The 26,273-nt window shown below is 42.5% G+C and overlaps 2 protein-coding genes across 2 annotated transcripts; both read right to left on the bottom strand.

The window, feature by feature from the left end:
- Positions 1–159: 159 nt before the first annotated feature.
- Positions 160–17,195, bottom strand: LOC310866172 (leucine-rich glioma-inactivated protein 1-like). Its single transcript, XM_083775614.1, has 11 exons — positions 16,383–17,195; positions 15,996–16,067; positions 15,260–15,331; positions 14,606–14,677; positions 12,630–12,701; positions 8,059–8,231; positions 4,605–4,769; positions 4,126–4,346; positions 3,537–3,705; positions 1,981–2,234; positions 160–1,260 (listed from the first exon to the last, which is right to left on the bottom strand). Exons 1-11 carry the CDS (start codon positions 16,583–16,585, stop codon positions 1,087–1,089), a joined length of 1,647 nt encoding a protein of 548 aa, XP_083631740.1. The 5' UTR covers positions 16,586–17,195; the 3' UTR covers positions 160–1,086.
- A 4,600-nt stretch (positions 17,196–21,795) lies between these two features.
- Positions 21,796–26,273, bottom strand: cox20 (cytochrome c oxidase assembly factor COX20). The gene is made up of 4 exons (XM_083775620.1): positions 26,206–26,273; positions 24,302–24,419; positions 23,031–23,094; positions 21,796–22,173 (listed from the first exon to the last, which is right to left on the bottom strand). Exons 1-4 carry the CDS (start codon positions 26,224–26,226, stop codon positions 22,029–22,031), a joined length of 348 nt encoding a protein of 115 aa, XP_083631746.1. The 5' UTR covers positions 26,227–26,273; the 3' UTR covers positions 21,796–22,028.

Genomic DNA, 26,273 nt, shown 5'->3' with positions numbered 1-26,273 from the left:
TGTGAAGGATGTAGAGAAGAGTTCTTTCCAATATGGCTGCTGACTGTGCATAGAGCCTATTATTTTGGGGGGGGGGGGGGGCCCACTTGCAATATCCTCACGGGGCCACCAGTGGGCCCCCCCCCCCCCCCCCCCCCCCCCCCCCCCCCCACCCAGCCCACAGGTTTTGAGTCGCTGAACTAATGAAGGTGGACGTGTCATGTGTTGCATTCCATCAGGATGGGACGGCCTTGCCTGGAGGCCTTTATTGGTCATGCAAGTCCAACATCTGAGTGCAGAAACAGCCAGGGTCTGATCCTAACGTGAGACCCACACGTTTTGACCTGGGTTTTCACATCAATCATGCATGGATACCACTTGGGAGATGTTAGAGGAACGTATGAGAGGTCATTAATGCCTGTGGTTCTCAGGTTAGGATTCAACCCAAGTCCCTTCCAGTCCCTTTGCACAAACGGCAGCTTCTTACCGTTACGCTTTGACATCCGATTTAAAAGGAGCGCACCTTCACCCATTCCAAAACCGTATCTTCAGATTGGTCCTCACTATTCTCTTTATAATAATAACGGCACCGCTACTCGCCGTGCCTCCGCGGATTTTGTGGACAGTTCCGAAATCCGCCCGCTAATGACATCATCGGAAGGCAGGGTTGGTAAATTGCAAACATTTCCAATGGCTTCTATTTCAGCACGCTATAACTTTCCAGGAATGGAAAGGTTGTCGTTTCCAATGGCTTGGAAGAATCCCCATTGATGATTATCATTGGTAGGCAGGTTCACCAATAAGACGCAGAGTGAGTGAGTTGGCGCGCAATTGTGGCGTTTCATAGCGAGCATTAGTGAGGACCAATCATATGAGGGTACGGTTGCTCCTTCAATGGGTATAACCAGACAGTCACGTCAAGAGGCGGTGAGAAAACGCGTAGCCCAGGTGTCTCTTCCGGGGTTTTTAAACGCCTGGGCTACGGGTTTTCTTTTGCTGCCTCTTGATGCCACTGTCTGGTTATACCCCATATACAACAATCAATCAAAGTCTCATCAGCCATCCCGAATCTCCCCCACCGACCTATATAATCAATCAATCAACCGATCAATTGCTCAGATCGATGATGAGGTGCTCGTAGATCTGCGTCTTGCCCTTGAAGCTGGAGGCCAGCAGGAACTGCCGGTTGTCGATGGAGACGGGGGCGAAGGCGCGCGGCGCCTGGATGTTGACCTCCTGGAAGTGGACGAACTGGCCCTTCTTGGCGTCCCAGCGGTACACCTGTATGGGGCATTGGTGGGAAAAGCAGTACTCACATTTTGTACTTAAGTATAAAAGTATTAATACTGCACGTGTAGAACTACTATGTCACGAGTAAAAGTCCCGGAATTCAAAAAGCACAAAAGTGTAACGAAAGAAAAACAGGTGTGCTTCCTTTGCAAACTGCCCTTGGTTGAGGCAGAAGGCTGTTTTCCGAAACGTGCCAGCGTTCTCAAACATGGGAAATTGCATCTGAGATAGTTTTGCATCTTTTATTTTGCCGCTTTTTCCACTTAGTTGGTTTATGAGTTAAAAGTACAAAAGTATTGGTATCAAAATGTACTTAAAGTCTATATGTACTAATGTACTCAAATGTGTATATACAAATCTTTTGAAAATAGATTTTTCAAAAGATGCCTCGCGTTGCGATGCATTGTGAGCTTTATAGATCGGCTATTTTCAAATGAGTGCCGCGCTACGAGCTTGTAGGTCTGCTATTTTTGTGCCTCAAATCATTGAATATATATTATTTCAGAGCAAACGTTTTTAACTCAAATCTTTGCTTCTGGGGGAGTCCCTGGAACAACATATTTTCTGATGGGCGTCGGCGGCCAATTACATACTGTATAATTATTGGGGTCTTGACATGGAAAGGTTGAGGACCATTGACACAGAAACATAGGTTTTTCAGAAAACTGTCGTGATTTTGAAGACATTTTCTATACTTTCCAACCACTGCACCTGTGTGAAGGAGTAGTCGCTCCCCAGGATGGCGTACTGCCAGCTGCCCACGGTGAACGGCTGGAAGACCATAGAGCCGCGCGACGGCATGGTCTGCAGCTCGCGGAACAGCGCGCCGTCCCAGCGCATCACCTTGGAGTCGCCGATGAAGCGCGTCAGGCAGATGTACAGCTCGCCCTTGGTCTGGAAGTGCTTGACGGCGTACACGTCCTCCATCTCGGGGATGTCGGTGCGCCGGTCGAACAGCTTGGTGGCTGTTAATAATAGAGCGCCAAAGTCTGACATCAATATTGATAGAGGGACGCTATAGCACGGGTTTGTGTATTCTTATTTATTTTTTATTATGATGATCCCCATAGGCTAGGGGGATCTTAGATCGCCTCATATAAGAACTGTGTTTGAAAAATAAACAAATCATCCCAGCGGTTTCACTCATATGGATATGAAGAATCAACTGACTGCGAGAAAACGCTAATGTTACTGCTGCCGAATTAGTTACATTTTCGCTAGAAACAGACTATCAAAAATGAGTAAACGATACAGAGACACCTCCCTGACAATATCACCGAGACCACAATTCTGGACTATACAATTGTTATTATGAGATGATTTTAAGATGACTCAATGTTATTCTCCATAGAGACATTACTTCCGCAAACAAAACAAATAATTTAAAACAAAACGTGCTACTTGATAGAGGAATCGAAAAGGTAACCGGTAGAAAATTGGCAAAAAAAAAGAATAACGGCTGAGAACTCCCTCCTCACTGGCCTACCGGCATGTGCACTAAGCCTCTCCAACTGATCCAAAATGCTGCAGCTCGCTTGGTCTTCAACCAGCCAAAATTCTCACACGTCTCCCCCCTTCTCCGCTCCCTCCATTGGCTCCCGGTCGCTGCCCACACAATACAAAACTCTAATGCTGGCATTCAAAGCAACCAAAGGTATGGCTCCCCCATATCTTGGAAGTATGATCGAACCCTACAAACCCTCCCGCGCACTCAGATCAGCCAACGCAGGGAAGCTGGAAGTACCTTCACTAAAAACACTGGGGCAACGCTCCACACGTCCCAAACTCTTCTCTCTTCTGGCTCCAAAACTATGGAATGCACTCTTCCGTCGTAGTCTGAAAACCCACCTTTTCAGACTCCATCATGGCCCGTAGCATTTACCCTAGCCCCTTAGATAGAACTTTATGTACAATTAGATAGCATTTCACACTAGAATTGCATTTTAGTCATAGCACTTTATAGTATATAGTATAGTTTCACTATATAGATATTCCACTATTACTTTCTTAGCTTACGCATGTTTCATGATAACTACTTTTATGTATGTGATATATTGCCATGCTTTTTTGTTCTTGCTTATTGTAAATCGCTCTGGATTAAGAGCGTCTGCCAAATGCCTGAATTGTAAATTGTAAGAAAAGACTGGAACAGAATGGAACAGTCTGGAACAGACTGGAAGAGACTGCCAGTCACTGGCAGCTGGCCAGTGACATCCATAGGTACCTTTCTGGAAGGAACGAAATGTACTGTCTGTACTGTACTGTACCTTTGTTCCACTGGTAGATGACGGGCCGCTGCGAGCTGCTGGACAGTATGAGGTGTGGTTTGGAGGAGATCTCCATGTACTCCACGTCTGTGTCGCGGTACCACGGGTGCAGCGACTGGTGCGAGTAGAACCCGTTACCGTTCCACTTGTAGATGGTGGACGAACCGGCCTTTTGGAGGTAAGCAGGGATTTAGAATGGGAATCAAACTCGGGAATCAGTATTAATGTCACATCACAGGTTTACAGTACGTGTGTAAAGAGGTGGGTGAAGAGTATTTTATAAGGGGAGGTGAAACATGTCAAAAAGAATCAAATCAATGATACCGTATACTGTATACACATACTGTAATATAGCATAAAAGAAAATCTTCCATAACATAAAAATGCAAACCTAGAAGGAACGATTATTTTTGATGGTACAATTATAGTGAGAGAAATAACCAGTTTGACAATTATAACGACTGATTTGTTTACTGTTGAGTGATAAAACAATGTTGCACATTGAGCTAGCAGACAGACAGACAGACAGACAGACAGACAGACAGACAGACAGACAGACAGACAGACAGACAGACAGACAGACAGATACCTTGGAGCTGTCGGCGATGACGAAGAATGTCTCTCCGTCGATGCGGAACGTCTCCACGTCGTTGGGCTTGCGTATCTTCAGGACGTCGATGTCCTGGATCTTGATGAACTTGTTGGCGGAGATGTCGCGCTTGAAGATGTGTGAGCCGCCGAACAGCTGCGCCACGATGATGAACAGCTGGTTGTCGATGACCAGCGGCTTGCACACCACTGTCGACGTGCCTGGACAGAGACAGAGACAGTTACTACTACTCCTCGTCCCTCATTGTGTGTGTGGGTGCGAGTGGGTCTTTTCTAGACAGTGCGAGTGGGTCTTTTCTAGACAGTCTCTGTCTGTCCATCTGTCCCATAGTTTGTTCATGTGCACATACTGTAACACCTTATTTTGACATGGATTATCTTAAATCTCACTCCGTCCTAACTTCCATATAACACCCTTTGCAACCTGTTGTGAATGCTGTGGAGACGACGTGTGCTTACTGTCGATATCATCGTAGTTCCGGAACACCATCTCCACGTGATCCCACTCCAGAAAACTGCACTTCCCGATGAAGGGCTGAGCGAACACCACGTACTGGTCACTGCCGAAGGTAAAGGCCTCCACCGAGAGGGACTTGAAGATCAGAGACTGGTAGGAGGCAAACTCTGGTGGACAGAAAATACCAAGAGTTTGAGAGTTACTTTAGGAAAACAAAGATTAAGTCACAAAAAATAATAATAATAATGTCTTCATCGTCGAAAATAGCATAATCTTTGGCCCACAGAATAAGGACGTTCAGTTCAAGTGTGACACGGCCAAGAGAGTAGATTAACCATTTAGGCCTGACGTCGAAATTAAAAATGTCTTCTAAATCCTGACAGTTTTCTGAAAAACCCATGTTTCTATGTCAGTCGTTCTCAAACATTTTCATGTCAAGGACCCCCAAGATTATATGTAATTGGTCACCGACCCCCATCTGAATATATGTTGTTCCCCAGAAGCAAAGATTTTAGTTAAAAACGTTTGCCCTGAAAGAATATATATTCAAAGATTGGCACTACATTTTCATGATTTTTCAAAAATAGCAGACCTACAAGCTCTCCAAGATCTGCTATTTTCCAATAGCTAAAGTATACCATAATGCTTAAAACACCAAAAGGGGTTCCCGCCCAAAATGGGTTAAGGTTGGCAAAAGGGCAGTGCAGTTTGCATGTTCTCCCCATGTCTCCTAGGGTAGGTACCCTCACAAAAAACATGCAGTAATCCTGGTCTCTAAAACGGCCTCCTCCTGGAAAGGAACTGGTTGGAATAACGTGTTCCTCCCACGTGTTATGTCCAACCGGGGAAACTCCCCCCTGTCAGGTGAAAATTAAGAAGCGGATTGGACTCCTCATGCAGTGAAGGAACCATGAGGTCAGTCCGTTGCTCTCCCCAGGTGGCAGAGGGAGTGTAAGCACCCAGGATTACATTAGATAATTAACACTGGGTTAATGGTGATAAAAAATTATATATAAAATAAAGTGGATTAAAAATATATATGTGCATGCAGGTTTATAATTAAAGTAAGCCCTTGCCACAATGTGCTATGTTAAGTCCTTTAGACAAATGTTTCCATCATCCTGTAGGCTACTGTCTCTTTAAACAGGTGAATTTGGAGAGAGAGGGGAACAAATGAAGTCCATATGTTTGGGGTGTGGCATGAAGACCAATATGTAGTTCATTGTGTGGACAGTGGACTATTACTATTATCAGTTAATGAGAGTGTTGAATTGACCAAAGCACATACTGTATGGGCCCATACCTAGTTGAACACAGCCATCCAAACTGTTAGGAGGAGTGGGCTGCTATTGAACAGGAACTTAGGAAGCAGTTAAGTGTTCAGTGTCTTGCTCAAGGACACGTCAACATGCTGGAAGGAGTTAGGTTTGAACCACTAACGGTCTGGTTGACCACAAGGTTCTGGGACTGTCATCATCACTGTGGAACCGTATCTGCTGGAAGGTCTGGATTTAATGGTGAGACTAAACCGTAAACCTTTCATTATTTTTCCATTGCAATGCATTTTGTGGCTTTGTCATATTTCAGTATTTTGAAGAGGGATAAAGGTAGTAGTCGCTAACACATTGTGAGTTTGTAGATCGGCTATTTTCACAATTGTTTCACAACAGGACTTTTCAGTGGTTAATTTGTGCACTTTTGGGTCGCGGGGAGTCGGAAGACCCCAAATGTATCTTTTGGCTCTTGAGCTGAACAGTTTGGAAACTGTACAGTAGACAACTGTACAGTAGACTACTGTACAGTAGAGCACTAGGACCTGAGATTGTCAAATGCTGCGTACAGTTGACGGCAAGCCATCAGACTGTCTCGTCAATTCCTCTATAGCACAGGGGTTCCCTAACTGTGGTGCGCGACCCCCTTCTAGGGGGTGCGTGACATTAAGGCTATGGTGCTATGGTTTTATTTTAAATATATTAACATATTATGCCAATATATGTATATATATAAGTATATATAAAGAATATATGCCATATTCAGGTTCATATGTGTGCTGTGGATATATGCACATATGTGGATATAGGTGATATAGCCTATATGTCTCTATATAGCTTATGCGACATATGCAGGTGGCCAATTTCAAATAATATGTCACATACATGTTGCACATATAAAAATGTATGTGTTCATATATTTCATTTCCTTGTGGGGGGTGCGTCAGATACTGTAGGTCGGGGGGCAGTGGGGGGTGCACGGCCAAAATGGTTTCGGAACCGCTGCTCTAGCACAACACCACGATCATGTGAAGACAACGTGTTTTCTTTCCACAGCAGGTATTTCCCATTTGCAGACCGCGAACATCTTTCCATCAGAGTTTGGAAGCACTCGTTTTCAGTAAAGCAATGTCCTGCTGCCATGTGCTAATTCAAAACAGGTGGCAGTTGAGTGATATCTAACGAGCACTTCCAAACTCCAGCACTTAGAAAATGAATCACCTGCAAGGACACAAAGTAGCTCATAACATGTCTGCAGTGGATTTTTATGAAACAAACACTTTGAGGATAGAAAGAGAATAATTCAAGCTTTCCGTACAGCTGCAATGTTGGTGAGTTTGACGTTGTTTAATACAATTAGAAATCACTTTTCTGTTTGGATGAATGGGCTGCCATTGCACCTAGGTAGCACCTTGCCATTAACTTATATGGTAAGATGGCCGCGGTCTGCATATGGAGAATAGTGCTCGATATTCTTGGTTTTGTGGTTTCATAACCTACACCACGTCACATCTCCTACTGTAGCCTATTTATAGTCAGGGGATATTTATAAAATCTGGGAATAAATTTCTTACCAAGAATTATCTTCACCAATGTGTTTGGAAAGGTGTATACTAACATATCCCACATTGGTTTATATTCAACCACCCTAGGGGAATTTTTGACAGCTGCTGAAAGTTGGGGTACCATACACAACCATTAGGCTATAAGGCAAAATGTTAACTAAATTGCATTATGCTTTAAGTAGCACGTGACATGTCAAACTAGGGGGTTTTCATCATTAGTTTTGCACGAAAAACACTCCTTGGGCTAAAAATGGCCATAGCCGTCATCACAAATGTGATGACTATTAGTGTAGACAAGCTGTTGTTACCACCAGGCAGATGGTACTATAGGGCCTCTTTTCCACCGGGGGTTGAACTGTTTCAGTTATTTCTTTCCAGTTTAATATTGAACAGAGTGTTTCCAATGAACATGAATTGGTTCAGAACCCAAAAAATTGGTTCGGAACTGGAACAAAAAAAAAGGCCACCGGTACTGTGAAAAGCACCACAGTTCTGAGAATATAGAACGGAACCAGTCCAGTTCTAGAACCAAAGTTCTTTTGGTGGAAAAGGGGCAGTATATGAGTTGTCCCGAGCTCAATGCACAGTGGGGATCAGGCAGTATACATTGTGGTGGTCACCTGTGGTGATGCAGTCAAAGGACAAGGGCACCAGGTCGTTGATCTTCTTGTCCAGGTGGGAGGCCGGCCCCCCCTTGCAGAAGATCTGGTCCACGGTGGCGTTGGTCAGGTACATCCACTCCACCAGCCACTTCAGCTTACAGTCACATGTGAACTGATTGCCCCGCAGGTCGCTGACAACAAGACAACACAAGCTTTATTCAAAACCCACTAAGACCTGAGGACTATTCTAAAAACAAAATGTCTTCTAAATTTCTAAAAAGTTTTCTGAGAAAAATGTAGACCTATGATGCTACTGTATATCAGCAGTTCTCAAACCACTGCCTAGAGCTTTTATGTATACTGTATTTGGCCACGCATCTCTATCTAAAAATGTTTTGTTCCAGGGACCCCCAGGAGCAAAAAATCGCAGATCTACAAGCTCATAATGCGGCACAAAGTACACTATTAGCTTGTTTAACTGCCATTTCTGAATAGCTGAAGTGTAACATAATGGTTAAAGTGAATTAAAATGATTGCTATATTAATTAATTTTGCTGGTGTCCCCTCCCCATACTTTGAGAACATTCCCACATTGACTTGGTTAAGCGGTAATAAGTACTGTATGCACATAATATTACACAGGTTCAAATGTATCGACGCAGGATAAAACTCCATGTTGACATTACTACAGTGAGTCAGGGGAATTTGAAAGTCTAATAAACCTAACAAAGTAAAAAACTAAATACAAAAAATAAAACGGGAACAGTTCTAGCGAGAACTTCCGTCGTAATCTTTTTAAGAACTCCATAGTGAAATTAAAGAAGGCTTTTTGAGTCTGGTCTGAAGGTAATTCCAAGCCCAGGGGGCCAAAATAAAATGGAGTAATACAAATAAAAGTAAATAATCTGAGCAGGCGGATCACAGTCGCGCGTGTCGTGTGTAAATCCTGGCTATCCTGCACTGTATACTGTGGCTCAGTAGGTTCTCAAAGTAGTGGAGTCCAGGGGGTAGTTTAATATCTGAAGTTGTCTGTTGGCCTACTTTGAAACAATAGACCCCCCCCGAACAGGCCTCAGTGTCTACTGTTGTCTTGTCTCTCATCATCATGTTGTTGTTGGTGTTGTGTTCCATCGTATGGTATGTGCTGTTTTCTTCATAATGTACAGTACAGTGCAGTGCTGTCCAGAGTATGTGCTGTTTTCTTCATAATGTACAGTACAGTGCAGTGCTGTCCAGAGTATGTGCTGTTTTCTTCATAATGTACAGTACAGTGCAGTGCTGTCCAGAGTATGTGCTGTTTTCTTCATAATGTACAGTACAGTGTAGTGCTGTCCAGAGTATGTGCTGTTTTCTTCATAATGTACAGTACAATACAGTACAGTACAGTGCTGTCCAGAGGAATTTCCCCTGCTTGGGGGGGAAGTAAGGGTCCGTGTGATGTCTGCCAGGCCTCCGTGTGGTTACTATAGCATCCAGATCTGCATTAATTAATTCATTCAGCCAGATTGCTTCCATTGATTTATGCCTCTCTCTCATGTATAGCAGCGTGAATAGAATTATACCTTAGTGCTCTCCATACATTTAACAAATTGTTGCTGCCGGACAGAAACCTTGTAGATCTTTCTTTCACCCGTTTTTGTAAGCATTTTTTAAGCATATTTATTTAACGCCCCTTTCTCCCAATTTAGTCATTATTACCATGAATTCCTCGCACTGCTGACATCCCCCGTATACTCGCAGTATGTTGATGGCATGTATTATAATTTGTTTCCCTCTGTGTTTCATGTGAGGTATTGAATGGAGGTGAATGGAGTATGTTGGAGAGTGAGAGAGGCTGATGGCTGGCAGTGATAAGTGAATGATTGAATGCAGACTCTGCTGTGAGATTGACAGGTCCCTGCTCGGACCTGCCCCTCCTTCCTGATTGGGTGTCCTCGCCCACACCCTAATCCCAGTTGGCTGGGCCCAGAGCAGAGTGTAGAGTAGGAGAGTTGTGACACGTGCCTATGGGCTATAGTTCCAAACATTGCTCCTATGGCTGCAGCATGCAGAGACTTGGTTCCAATTCAATTCAATTCAAAGGGCTTTATTGGCATGAGAAAACATACTTTACATTGCCAAAGCAAGGTTCCTCTTGTCCTCCACCCTTTGCATGCCTTTTTGTTTGCCTTAGTTTGTTTGTGCCTTTGAATTCGATTCCCTTCTGTTTCTAGTAAGTTGTGCCTTAGTTGTATATTGCCTTTCGTTACTTCCCAGCCAATTTGTTTAGTTAAACTTTAGTATATCAGTTTGTTCTGCTTTAAGAGTAAACCCTCAGTTTGTTATTATTCCTATATTCTATTTGTACTGCTAATGCGGCCCTTTTTGTTATTCCTTCACTTTATTGTCATTTTGTTAGTTAGGTTAGTTAGGGTTTAGTATTGTATTTTTGTTTCTCCTAGGTTAGGTTTTGAGTTAGGGGTACGGATGTGCCGATGAGACATTTTGGCCGATATCGATATCCAATATAATTAATTGCTGTTATGGCCGATAATTATTACCGATGTCGATATGATCTCATTCTGTATTGAAAAATTATATTAATGTTGTCCATTCTGAAAAATACATGTAACAGGTTGTCTGCACTGCAGGCTTAGGCAAGTCGGATTTAACTTAAATACCTTTATTTATATGTAATATTGTGAGCTTGTAGATCTGTTCAAGCTGTTACTTTGGGCTTGTTTGACGATTAATCTAAAAACAACTAGAATCGGCCGATACCGATGTGTTGCCGAATAATCTCCCATCACTAGGGTAAATAAACCTTTTGTTTTTTAGATAGTTCATTTTCTCTACAAATGTAACCCTGAAGCCAATACTTCTTTTGAACTGAAAAGAACAAAGAATTGAATCAATTGTCTCTGCTGAGAAGAAAAGAGCGATAATATAACTTAAAGTTATTTTTGAAAACTGTCTCCATTTCCCCTTACCCTAGACAGGGGGTGGTAACATACTGTATATATAATTATAATACTGTATATAAATAATATTTGCGACTGTAGGTCGCAGTTTACTATGAAAACCTGCCACCCTAAATGGAGCTGTCCTGTTCGGACATTCCATATGTTGATCTGACTCCCCATGCCAAAGCGCTATTGCTCACCCAGCAGTCTGCCGTCACCCAGGCGGATGTGTGCATCCCCCTGGGTTCACCCTTTAGGGCGAGGTTGCTTCTTGCCCTCAGGGCTTTCGCCTTTATTTTATATATTTTATGGAGGGACAGACAGTAGGCTGACAGGAAATGGGGAGAGAGATGGGGGGAAGACATGCAGTAAAGGCCGTCGGGATCGGGAGTCGAACCCGACATAATATAGAAAAGTGTGATGCAATTTGCAATGCATCGTAAATTGAATCGTGAGGCTGCCAATGCACACCTCTAGTTACATGTCTTCTCATCCTCACTACTTCACTCGGTGCTCTACAGCCGGGCACCGGTCTAGTTATTAAAAATAAATAAACACGGGCACCTCACATGGGACACTATGAATCACCAGAAAAAAGGACGGGTGTTTTCAATTAAGAGTTTGAATTTACCATTGCTTTGTGTAGGAAGGGGGTGGGGCAGCGACAGTGAATATCAAATATCTAAATACTGAATCGAGCAACGTAAAAACTGTCTGAGGTGTTCGCATAAGCCCGAGTAGACGATGAAATGACCAAAAGTTTTTTTTTTTTAAGTGAAATATCCCTTTTAACCGTGTGAGCAGCCCACCCACACATTATTCACCATGGATATGGCTGCTAGTCCATATATAGCTACACTGCTCTGCCCTATGCATACATTATGCAACACCATGGTGCACTCCATCACCGTCCCACTGGAACATAGCCGTTAGTGCATTGGACCATTTTCATATCAAAGACCCCAAATTGATACGCATTTTGGCCCACAAATTCAGTACAAAATCAATTTGTGCAAAAGTCTAACAGAACATTTGGCTGTTTGCTGCATGTGCTGTTAAAAATGTTAATGCTCGGATGGCGTGCAGGTGTAAAGTGCCTATAGTGCCGACCACAACAAGTCTAGGTAGGGGTTCACATCTATATGAACACAACTGGCCCATGCTAGCCCGGGGGGAGAGAAGCCAGGAGGGGACGATGGTCTTTGTCCCCGCACGTACTGCTACAGGCTGGGGTGGCACCACCCGTCAGCAGGAAACACACTGAACGGGAGGAGTGGGAACCCGCTGGAACCCCCCCCCCCACCACCACCACCACCACCTTTGAGAACCACTATGGTAGTAGCCTGGGATCGATACTGTTTCTGATCTGGTCGGAGCAGAAATATCAGGCGGCCGGAACTAACGGCCGGAAGTTCCAAACCTCCAAAATGATTGCCCTAGTTTAAAATGTGTTTAGTTTGGCATAATTGTTTTGTTTCTTTTGTTATAATAGTATTTTTGTTTGACTAGCGAGCAATTTTCCTTTTGTCTAAACCGGATCACAGGCAAACCGGATCACCTGGCTTTCCTCAGCGGTGGAAAGGCTGGCACCTCAAGGTTACTGTGGCAGTGGAGGACTAGAGGATACAACACTCATATAGTACTCACACTTTGGTCAAAGCCTCAAGACCCTTGAACACATCTTTGGGCAGAGTCTCCAGATTGTTGTAGGCCAGACTCCTGCCAATGACAAGGAAACAAACATGATAATGATATACTGTATTGTAAAAACTCAACACAAGCAGGATCAAGCGTTTACTGAGACTAGGCATCCTATTTTCGCCAGTGCCTTACCCCTTATCGCTATAAATCCCTATCCATTATTTTTTTTTACTATTTTGAAAAACATTTTTGAATAGTTCACCCGTGTTTAGTAATAGGGATTTTTTTCCCACTGGACCATTATCACATGGAATGGGTGGACCAAAGGGGAAGTTCCTAGCTCCATTATTGTTTTTTAGGAATATTTTTTTAATAATAACCATTTTTCACAGATTTTGCCCCCTTATGATGCCACGTGATCAGTTGCACATGTAGTAGAATACAGTACCTAACCTTTTAAAATGAGCTACGGTACCACTTAACTGGAGTGCACGTTGTACGCACATGTCTCAAGCATCTTGGGCGCACTCCAATACTCGGGACACAAATTGTGTCCATGTCACCCACACCCAGTAATACACTGTATCACCTTCATTGCTGTAGGAATACCGCTGTTCACAGACAGTTTGTCATTTAAACATTAGGCTATTAAACATACAAAACCAGAGGAATTAAATGTGAGTGACATTTTAAAACCTTTGCGCGGTTTGAAACGTGGAATGTGAGCATGGGAGTGTTTCCTTGTACGGTAAATAACAGCAGTGCCGTTCTTCTGGAGCTCGGAGCTCGTATTGTTGTCACCCTGGAGATTGGAGGCTGGAAAATTGCTTATTGCGAGTTTGAGGGAAACGGCATGGTTATTCTTAGCTCTGTGTCTACCTCAGCCATGCTAACGGCTTTCTCTGCCACAGTACAGGGAAGGAACAGCAGAGTTTATGCCTCATAAGAAAGCCATGAAGCATGCATTGGCACAAGAGCAAATATGAACGATCCTCAGTGTTAATTAAACTGGCCTTCTCATGCATTGTGTAATTTTTGAACATGTTATGTATGTTCCCTTTAAATATTCATACCATAAAGTTCCTATAGCGGACACGGCGTTTTCTCTGACAGATCATAGTGTAATGTAACTTTTACATAACAGAACTTTTCAGTGGAATTTTTGCCTCGAGGTTTGCCTGCACAGTAAACTTGTCGGTATATCATTCAACTCTTGATGAGAGTGAACAATTGTTCCATTTGTATCCTCTCCGAGTAAAATTAACATTCAGGATTTCACACTGCAGAGGTCCCATTTGTAAACAAAGGAAGACCAATTGCCCAGATGTCACAACTAATAACATGAAGTAAAGTTTACTGTAATTAATTTCAGCACTGCATGCTGGAACATACAGTACAGAGCTCATGCATAAAAAAGAATATAACAGCATGTATACAGGTATAGATATACAGGTATTACCTGTATATCTATTAACATGTTTCTGCTGTTCACAAGGGTAACAAGACTACTCGCCCCGTTTCTGTTTTCCTCCCAGAATTTTCCCCAGTGAGGGGTGGGAGAGGCTGGACAGCAGATGGCTGGACTTTGAATTTCTCTAACTATAAACTTTCATGACAGCAGAACAAATATAATTTATGAAAAGCTACTACAGTGAAGTCTGTTCACAGAAGTTGTTGTAGGATATGTGGGGATTATCTGACGAGGTACCATTTGAGGGGGCAAAACCTTACATATTATACTAAATAATACTAAATTGTTTATAGGTTCAATATAAGTCAAATAATATAGCCTTTCCACAGGAGTATCTTTTTATATTTTTCCAAAAAGAATACAAACAGCCAATAACATATTACAAAGTTATCCCCCTCACTGGGGAAAATTCCGGGAGGAAAAACGGGCAAGCACCGGGGCGAGTAGTCCAGTATTCCACACAAGTACAGTATCAGGCCTGTCATTTTCTAGTTAATAGACGAGTACTTACAGGTGTACTAATGTTTTCAGACCCCGGAAAGCATGTGGTGATATCGACGTGATTTGGTTGTTTTCAATGAAGCTGAAAATGACATACAATAGAAAGACAACATGGTGTAATGTTATCCATTTGCCATTATTCACTGGAACGGTAAAATTCAGGATAATCGTACAGTGGAGCAATAAGGAATAGTCATAATATGACTTCAAATCAGTATCACCATTATTTCAAACTTTCGCCTCAATTATGATTAATTTAATGAACAATTCTTAAAAATCACACCCGTGTGAAGTGAGGGGTGCTCAATCTTACACATCATCATGACGTAAAATTGTCCATTCATTGTCAAAGGGAATGTAATGTTTGTGTAGGACAAAGTTTGTGCACAAACACCAAAAGCTGGACATAGGAGGAAAAGATATATTACACAACGCTGTATAATGCAGGGCTTAACTGGTTAATCAGACTAACCGATTGAGTGTATTATAAAATATCAATGACATTTTCCACGTTGATTCGTTGATATATGTATCACAAGAAAAACATGCTTAGATCGACTAGTCGATTAACCTTCATGAGCTAAATGTATTCCGTGTAAATATCAGTTTTGATATATTTTGGGTCAATTGCCCAGCCCTAACGATATACAGTCGTTTTACTCACAGATATTCCAGGTGCGGCAGACCCAGGAATGCATCCTCACTGATGGACTCAAAGGTGTTGGCTGTAAAAAGACTAGGAGAGGAACAGTGCTGGTCAGAGATTCATAAGAATTATGAACGTGCGTAAGTGCATTATTCTAATGTACTCTCAGAAACAGATCAGCTGTGATTTTAATATAAATATAGATTGGACACTGGACTCAACACATCAGTATATGAGTGAGTGAGCATGGTGTGTTTTGCTTTGAACTGAACTGAGGGAGGGACACATGCAGTGACTCAGTCCAAATGAGATAGATGTTCATGGGGGAATCCCTCCATGGCACACATGCAGGGAATTCCCCCACAACAACATTTTATTAACCCGTACATGTCATAGAAACTGCCTTTTGACAGCACTATAGGCACTCTGATCTTGGGGTATAGAACATTATCTCAAACCTGCAAAAGAAACTGTCTTATTTTTTATTTATATATATTATATATAAGCTATTTTAAGTAGGCCTAATTATACCCAAACATAATTCACCAATTTTAGATTGTATCATATCATGCAGGTTAGGCTATATAGACATGATCAAGGTGATCTTCTCCAGCATCAATGGGAGCAGATAACTAAACATGGCGTTGATGATGATGATGATGATCACCTCACACAGAACCACAGGGTCTGACACACAATGAGAGAGAGAGAGAGAGAGAGAGAGAGAGAGAGAGGGAGAGAGAATGTTGCTCACAGGAGATGCAGAGCTGGCGTGTGGATGAAACTCTCTTTAGGGATTTCACTGAATCCAGACTTCACGAATGATCTGTGGGGGAAACACGTATTTACGGAAGGCAGTTATACCTAGAGAACTGTTCTGATACAAACAAACAAACAACCATTCCATTATAGCCGATTATGTATTGTTAATATCACCAGCAAGAATTTAGAAACGCATGCAGAGTGCTGCCATACAGGCTATATAGGCAGCTGAATGCTGATCATGTGCTGATGCTGCCGTATCAAGGCTACGTTACGTTTTTGTAATTCCAAAACAACACAGCCCTAACTAACATGCAGTGATAATAAGACCACCACGACATAATTTAAAGCTTATTTATCATCGTCATCGTGGACTTACAGTGATATGACATCGGGAGGGAAGCTGCGGGGAATGAGCACTGCGCTCTCGCACAGCGCGTTATCTTTGGTGCACGAACACGACGAGGGACAGCGCGGCGGCCGCGGTCTCTTCCCTCCGTCCACGGTGCCATGGTGGAGCAGGACCAGCGACAACACGCACAGTATGCCGCCGGAGGACAGCAAGCCTCTGCTGGGATGCATCTTGTCGATCCGCGGGGACGTCAATCCGTGGATGAATGGATGGATGGATGGATGGATGGAACCGCAGTGGTCACTCACGACCGCTGCGCTTCGAATGCGCCCTGCTGTGTGTCTGTGTGTGCGTGGTGGTCCTCCGAAGCATGGACCACCAAAACCAGGGTCCCTGGTCTGCTGTGGCCGGTCCCGCCCTGTCGTGTAATGTCCTCCTGTCCTTTAGTCTCCTGTCCTGTCCTCTCCTGGACTGGACAGTCCTGCAATGTCCTGTCCTGTCCTGGACTGTCTGGAGGCCAGCAGATCTTCGTTATAAACAATGCTTGTTTATTGCCGTGCGGGTGACATAGGCTACCACTGCCTGCATGAATGCATGGGGGATGATTTCATCCACTCGACTGATCACCACCAGCCCCGATAGTCGACTCGACGGACGGTCCGTATTATGTTGTTGTTATATTAGCCTGTTGCAAAGACGCTGCTAAAAAAAAAAAAAAAAAGCTCGGGGGAAAAAAAGGCAAAAATTCAAATGAAAATGTGCGCTGTAATGAAACGTCAGGAGGAAAATGCGGTCATTGCGGTGACAGACAGAGAGACAGGCAGAGAGGAGAGCGGTGTGACTGTGTTGTGAAGGCAGGTGGGGAGGTTCCCAGCGGGGGGGCAGGAGAGAGGAGCTATACCGCCACCTCCATCCAAAACCACGCCTATATCTATGAGTCCTGAAGGATTCCTCAGTGTTCTGAATCAGCTGTAATATGTTGTTGTGATGCTAGAATGGAGTCATGGATGGATGGACAGCAGACGATGGGGAGTTGGGGACTATAATATTACCTAGAAGCATAAATGTCATTTTATGCGGGTGTAGTTGGAGGGAAATCCAGTCAAATTAATTAACAATAGATAAATGAACGTCATTCGTATAAGGAAAGTATTCTGGCCTGTCTGGGCCCATAGGCTATATTTAAGCTATGTAGGCGCCTATTCTATGACCACATTATGTAGCATTAATTATTATTATAGCATATAAATTATGTATTGTTGTGCTTATGTATTATATATGTTAACAATAATGATGATAATGCTATAGGCTACTAATAATAATTACATGTAATACAGATCTTTCTAATACTTTATTGCAGGTGCATCCACAATCATAATGTTTTCTTCACTTGAAGAAATATACGGAATTGAGGTGTGCATGTGTTATATTAAGATATGAGGTTTTTTTTAGTGTCTACTGTCTAGTTGCTATGGTGACTACAGAAGGATGCAAATGTGATCTTTCCAGGTCTATGATGGAGTGGGGGAGTGTGTGTGTGTGTGTGTGTGTGTGTGTGTGTGTGTGTGGGTGTGTGTGTGTGTGTGGGGTGGGGGGGGGTGGGGGGGGGGGTGTAGGTCATTATAACTGACAGCTGATGCTCTCTCTAAAATGAAATGGTTTCTCTCAGCCGGGACAAAGGACCTTTCAGGCCATGAATCAGAGAGCATCTTTGGCACCTTTCCTCCACAATCCGACACACACACACACACACACACACACACACACACACACACACACACACACACACACACACACACACGCACGCGTGGTGGGTGATTTCACAACATAGCCCACAAGTCCACAATATTGCCATGGTAACAACAAAAATACAGGCTGGTCCTCTCGGCTGTTTTGGGTTTTTATGGGAATGTTGTCGGTTGCTTGCTGTGCTATGCCTCTGCAGCTGAGCTCATCCCAAATCCCCTGGGAGCAAAGCAGCGGTGCAAAGTAACTGAGTACATTTACTCTAGTAGAATTTTAACAGTAGTGTAGTGTGTACATTACTGTGTACTCCACTACATCTCAGAGGAAAATATCTTCCTTTTTACACCACTGCGATAATTAGTAAACTTTTGTTTATTTTTAGATTATTACAAAACATAGCCATGTTTTATATACTTTGTTTATAAATCATATATTATATATCACATTCTTTTGACGCTTTGTGATCGGCTATGTTTTTTTGCTTTTTACAAATTAGGGTACTTTGACTTCGGTGGCATGGTAGGCTACTGTAAGTACACTTTCAAATTCAGGCCTTTTTCCGTAACAGAGTATTCTTTTTTTAATTATTATTGCCAAGTAAATAATCAGAGTATACTTCCTCCGTCCCTGGCTGTGCTGTGCATTTCCAGCTGAGCTCTATAGAACAGCCCAGCCAGATTCCTCAGGGAGCAGTAAAGGTCTCTCGCCCATCTCATTTGTGGAGCCTCATGGGCCCCGAGATTAATATGTTTTCTGGCAGAGCTTGGCAGGCCTGCAGTGCTTCTGACCATTCTGGGAAGAGAGAGGGACGCAAAACAAGACAAGGGCCTTTTTTAAAAGCCTTCCGGGTACACAGAAAAACAGTCCACCCCCCACGCACACCGGCCCTAATGTGATTATACACTTGATATCCAGTATCTGCTCGCTGTACATGATGCAATTTAGCTTATGAAATGGATAAAACCCACAATCTCCTGCAGGTTTTTGCGAGATGGTCCCATCCCATCAATGCCTATATATATTTTGGGACATTCTCTTAACGTCGAGTTCCTCAGGGCTCTATAGTATACTAGTACCTTTTCTGTTATTTTGGGCGAAAGCTTTTGCTGAAAGTATCAGATCGACAAAATGTGCGTTGTGAGCTTGTTGATCTGCTATTTCGGCTTTCCCCACAATGCAGCGCTAGCTCTCCCACCCCCCACTTCCCCCTAATGTGATTACCGGTGTATACACTTGGACATCCCTGCAGTGTCTGCAATTTGGCTTATGAAATGGATAAAACCCACACTGTCCAGGTGTTTTGTGAGATGTCCCATCCAGTCATGCTGTTGGTTCTATATGGAAGTGAGGAATGGGGAGGATGGCTGAAGTTATTATTGGTTAAAGGGACATTTCACAGCTGGAAGAAATTGCAGTCACTGTTAATAGTGTCTGTACTAGATAACAGCAGCACAATTTGAAATTTGCACTATATGGCCAGAAGAATGAAGTCTGTGTGTTTGACTATAGGGTTTGACTGGATAACTGGATTTACTATAACGCTTTGGTGCATTGCCCCAAAGCAGGCTGCATGGAGGTGTGACTTTGTAGGCCTAGTCCAGTAAGGAAGTGAGACCACATTTTCATGACAAATTGTGGTTATGAACATGGCGTCATGACTAAAATATCTAAAAACAAACACATTACACCAGGGTTCCCCAATTCATTTTCCTCAAGGCTGGGGGCCGATGTAGAACAGTGGTTCTCACCAGTGGTCCTGGGACCACCAGTGCACGGTCTCCAGGCTAAATGACGGAGAGTTGGTAACCAAATGGACCCTTATTGATCTTTAACTCTATTTTGAGTTTAAATTGAATTCATTTTCAGGGCAAATTTAATTCATTTTCAGGGCAAGACCCCATTTGAAAGGATATGGCAGGGATTCTCATATTTCAATTTGAAGGATACTGCATAGCTACTGACCCCCATGTAATGCCATTTATATGTGGGTCCTCAATTTATTATAACCTTTATTTATAAAAATCAAGTCAACTTAACTCTGAGAGTACAGAAATGGAACCAAATGGACCTGCAGGTCCATTTGCTTCCATTTTTCCAGTGCATATGGAAGGCCTTGTTGACAGATTTGGAAGAGATTTTGAAGGTCTGGTTCCAAAAATGAACCAGTATTTAATGTGTAAAAAGTGTCTAAGTGGTAGAGGGCGGGGCTTTGCTAAAGGTGAATTCATCATTTTAACTTGGCCGACGTTGGTCGTAAAACTCATTTCCAAGTCAGCTCGGAGGGTGCCGTATAGTGATCAAGCCATGCGTATGTATTTAGAATGCTTTAGTCTTCATGCTGAATCAATTTAAAGTCCCCAAACCTCAAATAAAATGTTTGTATGCTATGTCCACAAAACCATCTGACAAGACAATCTATGGTTCACAAACATGACAGACAGACAGCAGACTGACAGTCACTAGAGCTAATTATATATAAAAAATAGAAGTCCACATTATTGAATGGCATCAGCATGTTTGCACTTTGCAAGTCGGCCAGTCAAAGTTTTAAGCCAGCTCACCTCTCCAGCGCTCTCCTCCAAAGGTAAGATTATGCATGCTTTAATATTGCTGTGCTGCCGGCTGCCTCGCTGGGCATGCACAGAATTGTTTCGTGGAATGGTAGGCTATCAATTAATTATACTGTAGCTGTAGGCATTGATCTAATCATGAACGACATCATGTCGACATGCCTCGATCGATCAGCACCAAACTTCCATTATGCCAAGTGCCAACTAACGCCAAATGTCCCGCGAAAGGACAGTCTTCCCCCCATTAATCAATGCAGCTTTGATAATTGTTTAAAATATATCCAAATCTTTTTTACCTCTGCAAAGGCTAGTGTGCAATTGTTCAATAGAAAGGGCTTTCATAATAGAATTGCCAAGTAGCCTTGGTCCTGAGCTTACTTAAATCAATACATTAACTAGAGTTGCGTTATGAGAGTACTTTATACCGTTCAGTCAGTTGACATTGCGAGAGACTTGCCTGTCAAAATAAGATGATCTACCAGTTCATGCAGTGCGGTGCATTGCGGACCACCACGCTCACCGTTGTAAGCTCGGAGATCTGTGCATTTTGCAGGAATGTGATGATGTTTTTCACCCAAGGAAAGCCATTTCCTGTTGCCTTATATGGCGTGAAATGGGCGTGGATGTTTCAATTATACCAGGCGAATCGAGCTCCAGCAGCGATCCTCACAAATTAAGCCATTACGCAACCTTTGGTGAATGATACGTAAGATTGATCGGACGGATTAATACGCTCACATTACGCACTAAATTTACACCTGGTCGTAAATTTCCTTTGTGAATCTTGTTGGTGACTTGCGTGTTTTCTTCTGGCATTGGTGAGTGAAATGTGTTTGTGAATGGGTGAATGTAAACTACATAAAACGCTTTGGATAAAGGTCCTATCTAAATGCACCATTTATCATTATGACCTTACTGAAAGGACAACTTCACCCATAAGACTGGGGGGGTTTGAGGATAAGGACTGGGGTGGAAACGGGAAGACTGGAGCTGTGCAGGGGGGTTGGCTTGGAACTATATATATATAGGCTTGAATACAAAATCTAAAATGACTATGCTTTCAGTTTAACAACCTGCAGAGATTCACCACAACAATAAAGACTGGGACGTTAATGTAATAGGTTAATATCGGTACATCATTTATTTATTCATTTATTCAAGGCAACATCAACATAAATAAAGTTACTCTACACATTTCAAGTCATTTTATAGCGCCTGTGTCCAAAACAGTTAATTTTTAGTCAAAAGCAGCAAAAATAGCAGATCTGCAAGCTTGAAACAGATCTGCTGCAAAAAAACACAATTTGGAAATATGGAGATAAGAGGTTTCTGCTCCCGATATTTCACGTACAAACGCTCATGAAGGAGGCGGCTGCTCTGTGGGTTTGGGGATCCTGTGTGGGTCCAGATCGGTTCCTTCATAAATGGCCTTTTTCCTCATGCCTTCCTTGATCACCTTATGTCGAAAACGCAGCTGAGCGTTGTTGTATCTGCAGTAAGACCTGGCCAGAAAACGAGAGACAACGGTGTTAAAAGCCACTTCCATTTGGACACACTCTGCATGCGTTAGTCCAGAATTTACTTAAAGTACAAAAGTATTGGTATCAAAATGTACTTAAAGTACAAGGTATTGGTATCAAAATGTACTTAAAGTACCAAAAGTAGAAATTGCTAAGAAGTATACACATGTTTTGAAAATATCAGATCTACAAGCTCACAATGTGCAAAGCGACTCATTGTGAGCTTGTAGACCTGCTATTTTCCAATGGCCACAATTGTCATAGGGCTGAAGTGGTTAATCTGTTTTGTAGTAATATTCAAAATCTACAAAGTAACTAGTAGTAACTAACATTTTCTAATAATTGTAGTGGAGTAAAAGTACATATGCCTCTTAGATGTAGTGGAGTACTGAAGTACTGTAACAATTGGAAATACTCCAGTAATTCTTTTTTTAAACTTTAAATGTACTTTACATCACTGCATAAGGGTTTGTCAATTTGGACCCCCCACCCCCCCAGACCGTGTTAGAAAACGTACCAGGGTAGATACCCTCACAGCTAAACATGCACTAATCCTGGTCTCTATACTGCCTCCCCCTGGTCAGCTGGGGCTCTATGATGGAGGGGAAAGGAACGGGTTGGAATAACGTCTTCCACTTCCTTCCACGCTCTACGTCCAACCGGGGAAACTCCCCCGTCAGGTGAAAAGACGCGGCTTGGACTCCTCATGCATAGAAGGAAGCATGAGGTCAGTCCATTGCTCTCCCCGGGTTGGCAGAGGGAGTGTAGCACCCAGATTTACATCGACACTGGGTGAAAAAAATGGTGGGATATCATAAAAAACAAATAAAAACACGTACCATGATCCCAGAGTGGTCAACAGGAAGCCGGCCATGCCCACGTCAAACGAACGCCTCACTCTGCCTGGAAGACGAAACGTCATAAAATACTATTACTTATAATGAAAACATGAACACACTGACATTGGACAATACTTGCAGTACATCAAAAAGTACTATTCTGTCAAATATGTTCAAAGTTCATACATTACTTTGTATGATTATGGTAAAACAATAAACGTAGCTGTCAGGCAGAAACGGCTACTGGTAACTCAAATTTTCAACGTTTTATTTATTTATTATAAATCAGTGTCTATTGAACACCCTTCATGTCTGTGTCCCAACTCCATTGAATCCTCAAACTGTCTAACTGAAACTTCTGGAGTTAAGTGGTTTGTCCCCTTGATTGAATAACTAAGTCGGACAACAAAAGAACTGGTCAAAAACCTCCTAAATCCACTTGAGCTGTATTTGGGTAAATAATATAAGTAGTAAGTACAGTATAAACGTATAAAGTCACCATACCAGCTCTGATGATATATTTTAAGTTAATATTTTTCTATCTGCAGATAGAGATAACTAATGCATTTCTATTGAAACATTAAGATCCAGGGTCAGATAGGACACCTACTGGTTGACAACAGGTACTGCATCAAAGTCTGCTCAAAACATCTGTCTGTTACAGTAGTGGTTCTCAACTGTTTTCTGTGGCCACGCTCAGACCCCCCCCCCCCCCCATCTGAAATATAATGTGCCAGGAATACCCCCATAAGAGAAGAGTTCTCTAAGACTTATGGGTGAAATGCATAGGGAGGGAAATAAATTGTATTGTGTTTATTTTAATGGGGTGATCAGGATGTCCTTGAGAAAGAAAGGTATATTATATATAATTTTTTTGTTTACTGTTACTAGATTAAAACATTTTACTTATCTTTTGATTTACTTTAAAAGACAAGAGGTTTCTGCCTGACAGCGACGATATATAAATTATATGAATATTCATGTTCACTGGTAGCCCGGAAGTGCAGCGGCACAGTAACCATGTGTATAAATCATATGAATATTCATGTATCTCGTACTGGTAGCCAGGAAGTGCAGCAGCCCAGTGACCATATAAGGTATATATGAATGTTAATGTATCTCATATTGGTAGCCAGGAAGTGCACTAGTGCAGCAGCCCAGTGACCATATTATGAATATTAATGTATCTCGTACTGGTAGCAAGGAAGTGCACTAGTGCAGCAGCCCAGTGACCATATAAGGTATATTATGAATATTAATGTATCTCGTACTGGTAACCAGGAAGTGCAGCAGCCCGGTGACTATGTATCCTGCGGATCCGTAGAGCAGAGACTCTCTGGCACATGGAGTGTTCTCAACGTCCGGGAGCCATAGAAGCTTAGAGCCGCCCTGCAACACAGCACAGAGAGAGGGAGAGCGGTAGAACGACACTAGGAAATGATTAGAGGTGCTCCGATCAGGTTGTTTGGGACCGATCACCGATTGTTTTTCGGCCCGATACAGATACCGATCTTGTGCATAAGGGGAAAGGTTTTATATTTCCAAAATTATTATATGTCAAAACACACGTCAAAACTGTTCCTGTGTGTGTGGGGAGGAAGGGGAGAATGTTGTTTAGGCCTGTCACAAAGATGCAAAACGACATACTACTATACTGTATATCTGATTGACTTTTATACCACTTAGTCTTACAGTATAAAATATTGTTTTCTCCAGATCGGGTAAATTGTCGATCACCAATCGAGTCATTTGGAGTGAATATATATCGGTGGTCGATCCTAGTAGGAATCTGCACCTGGTCTGACTCAGCGCCTTCGATTAGAGAGTTGCGTCACTGTTCGCTTCGTTGGAAATAACAGAAATGATGGTGCTTGCACAAAAAAGTATTTCGCCATCTGTTTAACACCTGTTAACCTGTGATGTGACAATAAAGTTGATTTTATGAATGGATATATGTACTGAGCAAAGTGAGCATCAACCCTGAATATAAATAATACTAATATATGCAAGCTATCAGCAATTGCACGCTTACAGCAGACATAGGCCTATAGGGGTACTTGAGAAGTGTGCAGGCTACGTCATGTGGATAAGATTTGGCATTTATTACAATTTATTTCCAAAATGATAACATAATTACAATAATATTGTCTCATGTGCTAAATGTGTGCGTGTGCATTTCTCCTTAACTAGCCAGCAGGTTCCACTATGAGCACCATCACTCATGGCTTCTTGGTTAGAGTGGTTGACAATATTATCACACGAAAAGATGGAATTACCTACCTAGGTTCCATCCTGGAGGCAAATCTTTCTGGTGATAAAATGGCCACCAACGTAATCAAAAAAGTCAACCAAAGAACAAGATTCCTATACAGGATCTCCTCACTGGTAAACAAAAACACCTTGAAGCCCTCGTACAAGGTTTCTTCGACTATGCAAGTATGCATACACCTTAAAGGCCCTTAAAACAAGGCTCCAGACTTCCCAAAACAAACTGGTCAGGCTACTACTGGGCCTCACCCACCTCACCCCTGCCCACTTTGACAGGCTGGAATGGCTTAGGGTTGACGACAGAGACAAGTGTAGCATCTTGCAATGGGTCGGGTCCACAAGATTCGAAACATCACATCATTCACATGCATGAGAATCCCATGACTCCTTCAAAAACCCTCTCAAAGGGCACCTACGGACAGCTGCTATTCGAAACTGGCCCCTGTAAAATCTGAATCCCCCACCACCCCTTTGTTTCCCCTCACTGTATATGTTTTTCCCCTTTTTACCTCCTTTATGATGATTTCCTGTTTTTGGCTAGAAGTGTATATGTGTACGTCTCTAAATGTTATGATGAATTGAAAACGGTGGACCCTCTTGTAAACAAGTGTAATGCTTTATGGTGTTAACAGTTTTTGTATTGAGTTGTGCTTGAAATGTACTGTAATTCTGCAAACTGTTAATAAATACTTCAATCAGTCCAAACCAATACATTCATAGTCAAATCTGCACTCAAATCTGCACTTTTTAACCAAACAAATCACTTACCCTACCCGACTGAGAGTGTACAAAGGTCATTCTCAGCATGACATATTATGGTGAACGTCACTCAACAACAGAACTGGATAAATAACGTCAAAGCTCTAAAAGGTTAATTTATTAAACATTAAATAAAACGTAAACAAACCTTCTCTTCTGAGCCTGACATCTCTCACATCTGGGGTTACGCGCATGCGTAGTGTGTGCAAATGTGTT

This window comes from Protomyctophum parallelum (genome assembly GCF_964188405.1).
Source record: "Protomyctophum parallelum genome assembly, chromosome: 10".
Lineage (NCBI taxonomy): Eukaryota > Metazoa > Chordata > Actinopteri > Myctophiformes > Myctophidae > Protomyctophum > Protomyctophum parallelum.
Note: the sequence above shows the minus strand (reverse complement) of the source record. Positions and strands in the feature narration are given on the sequence as shown.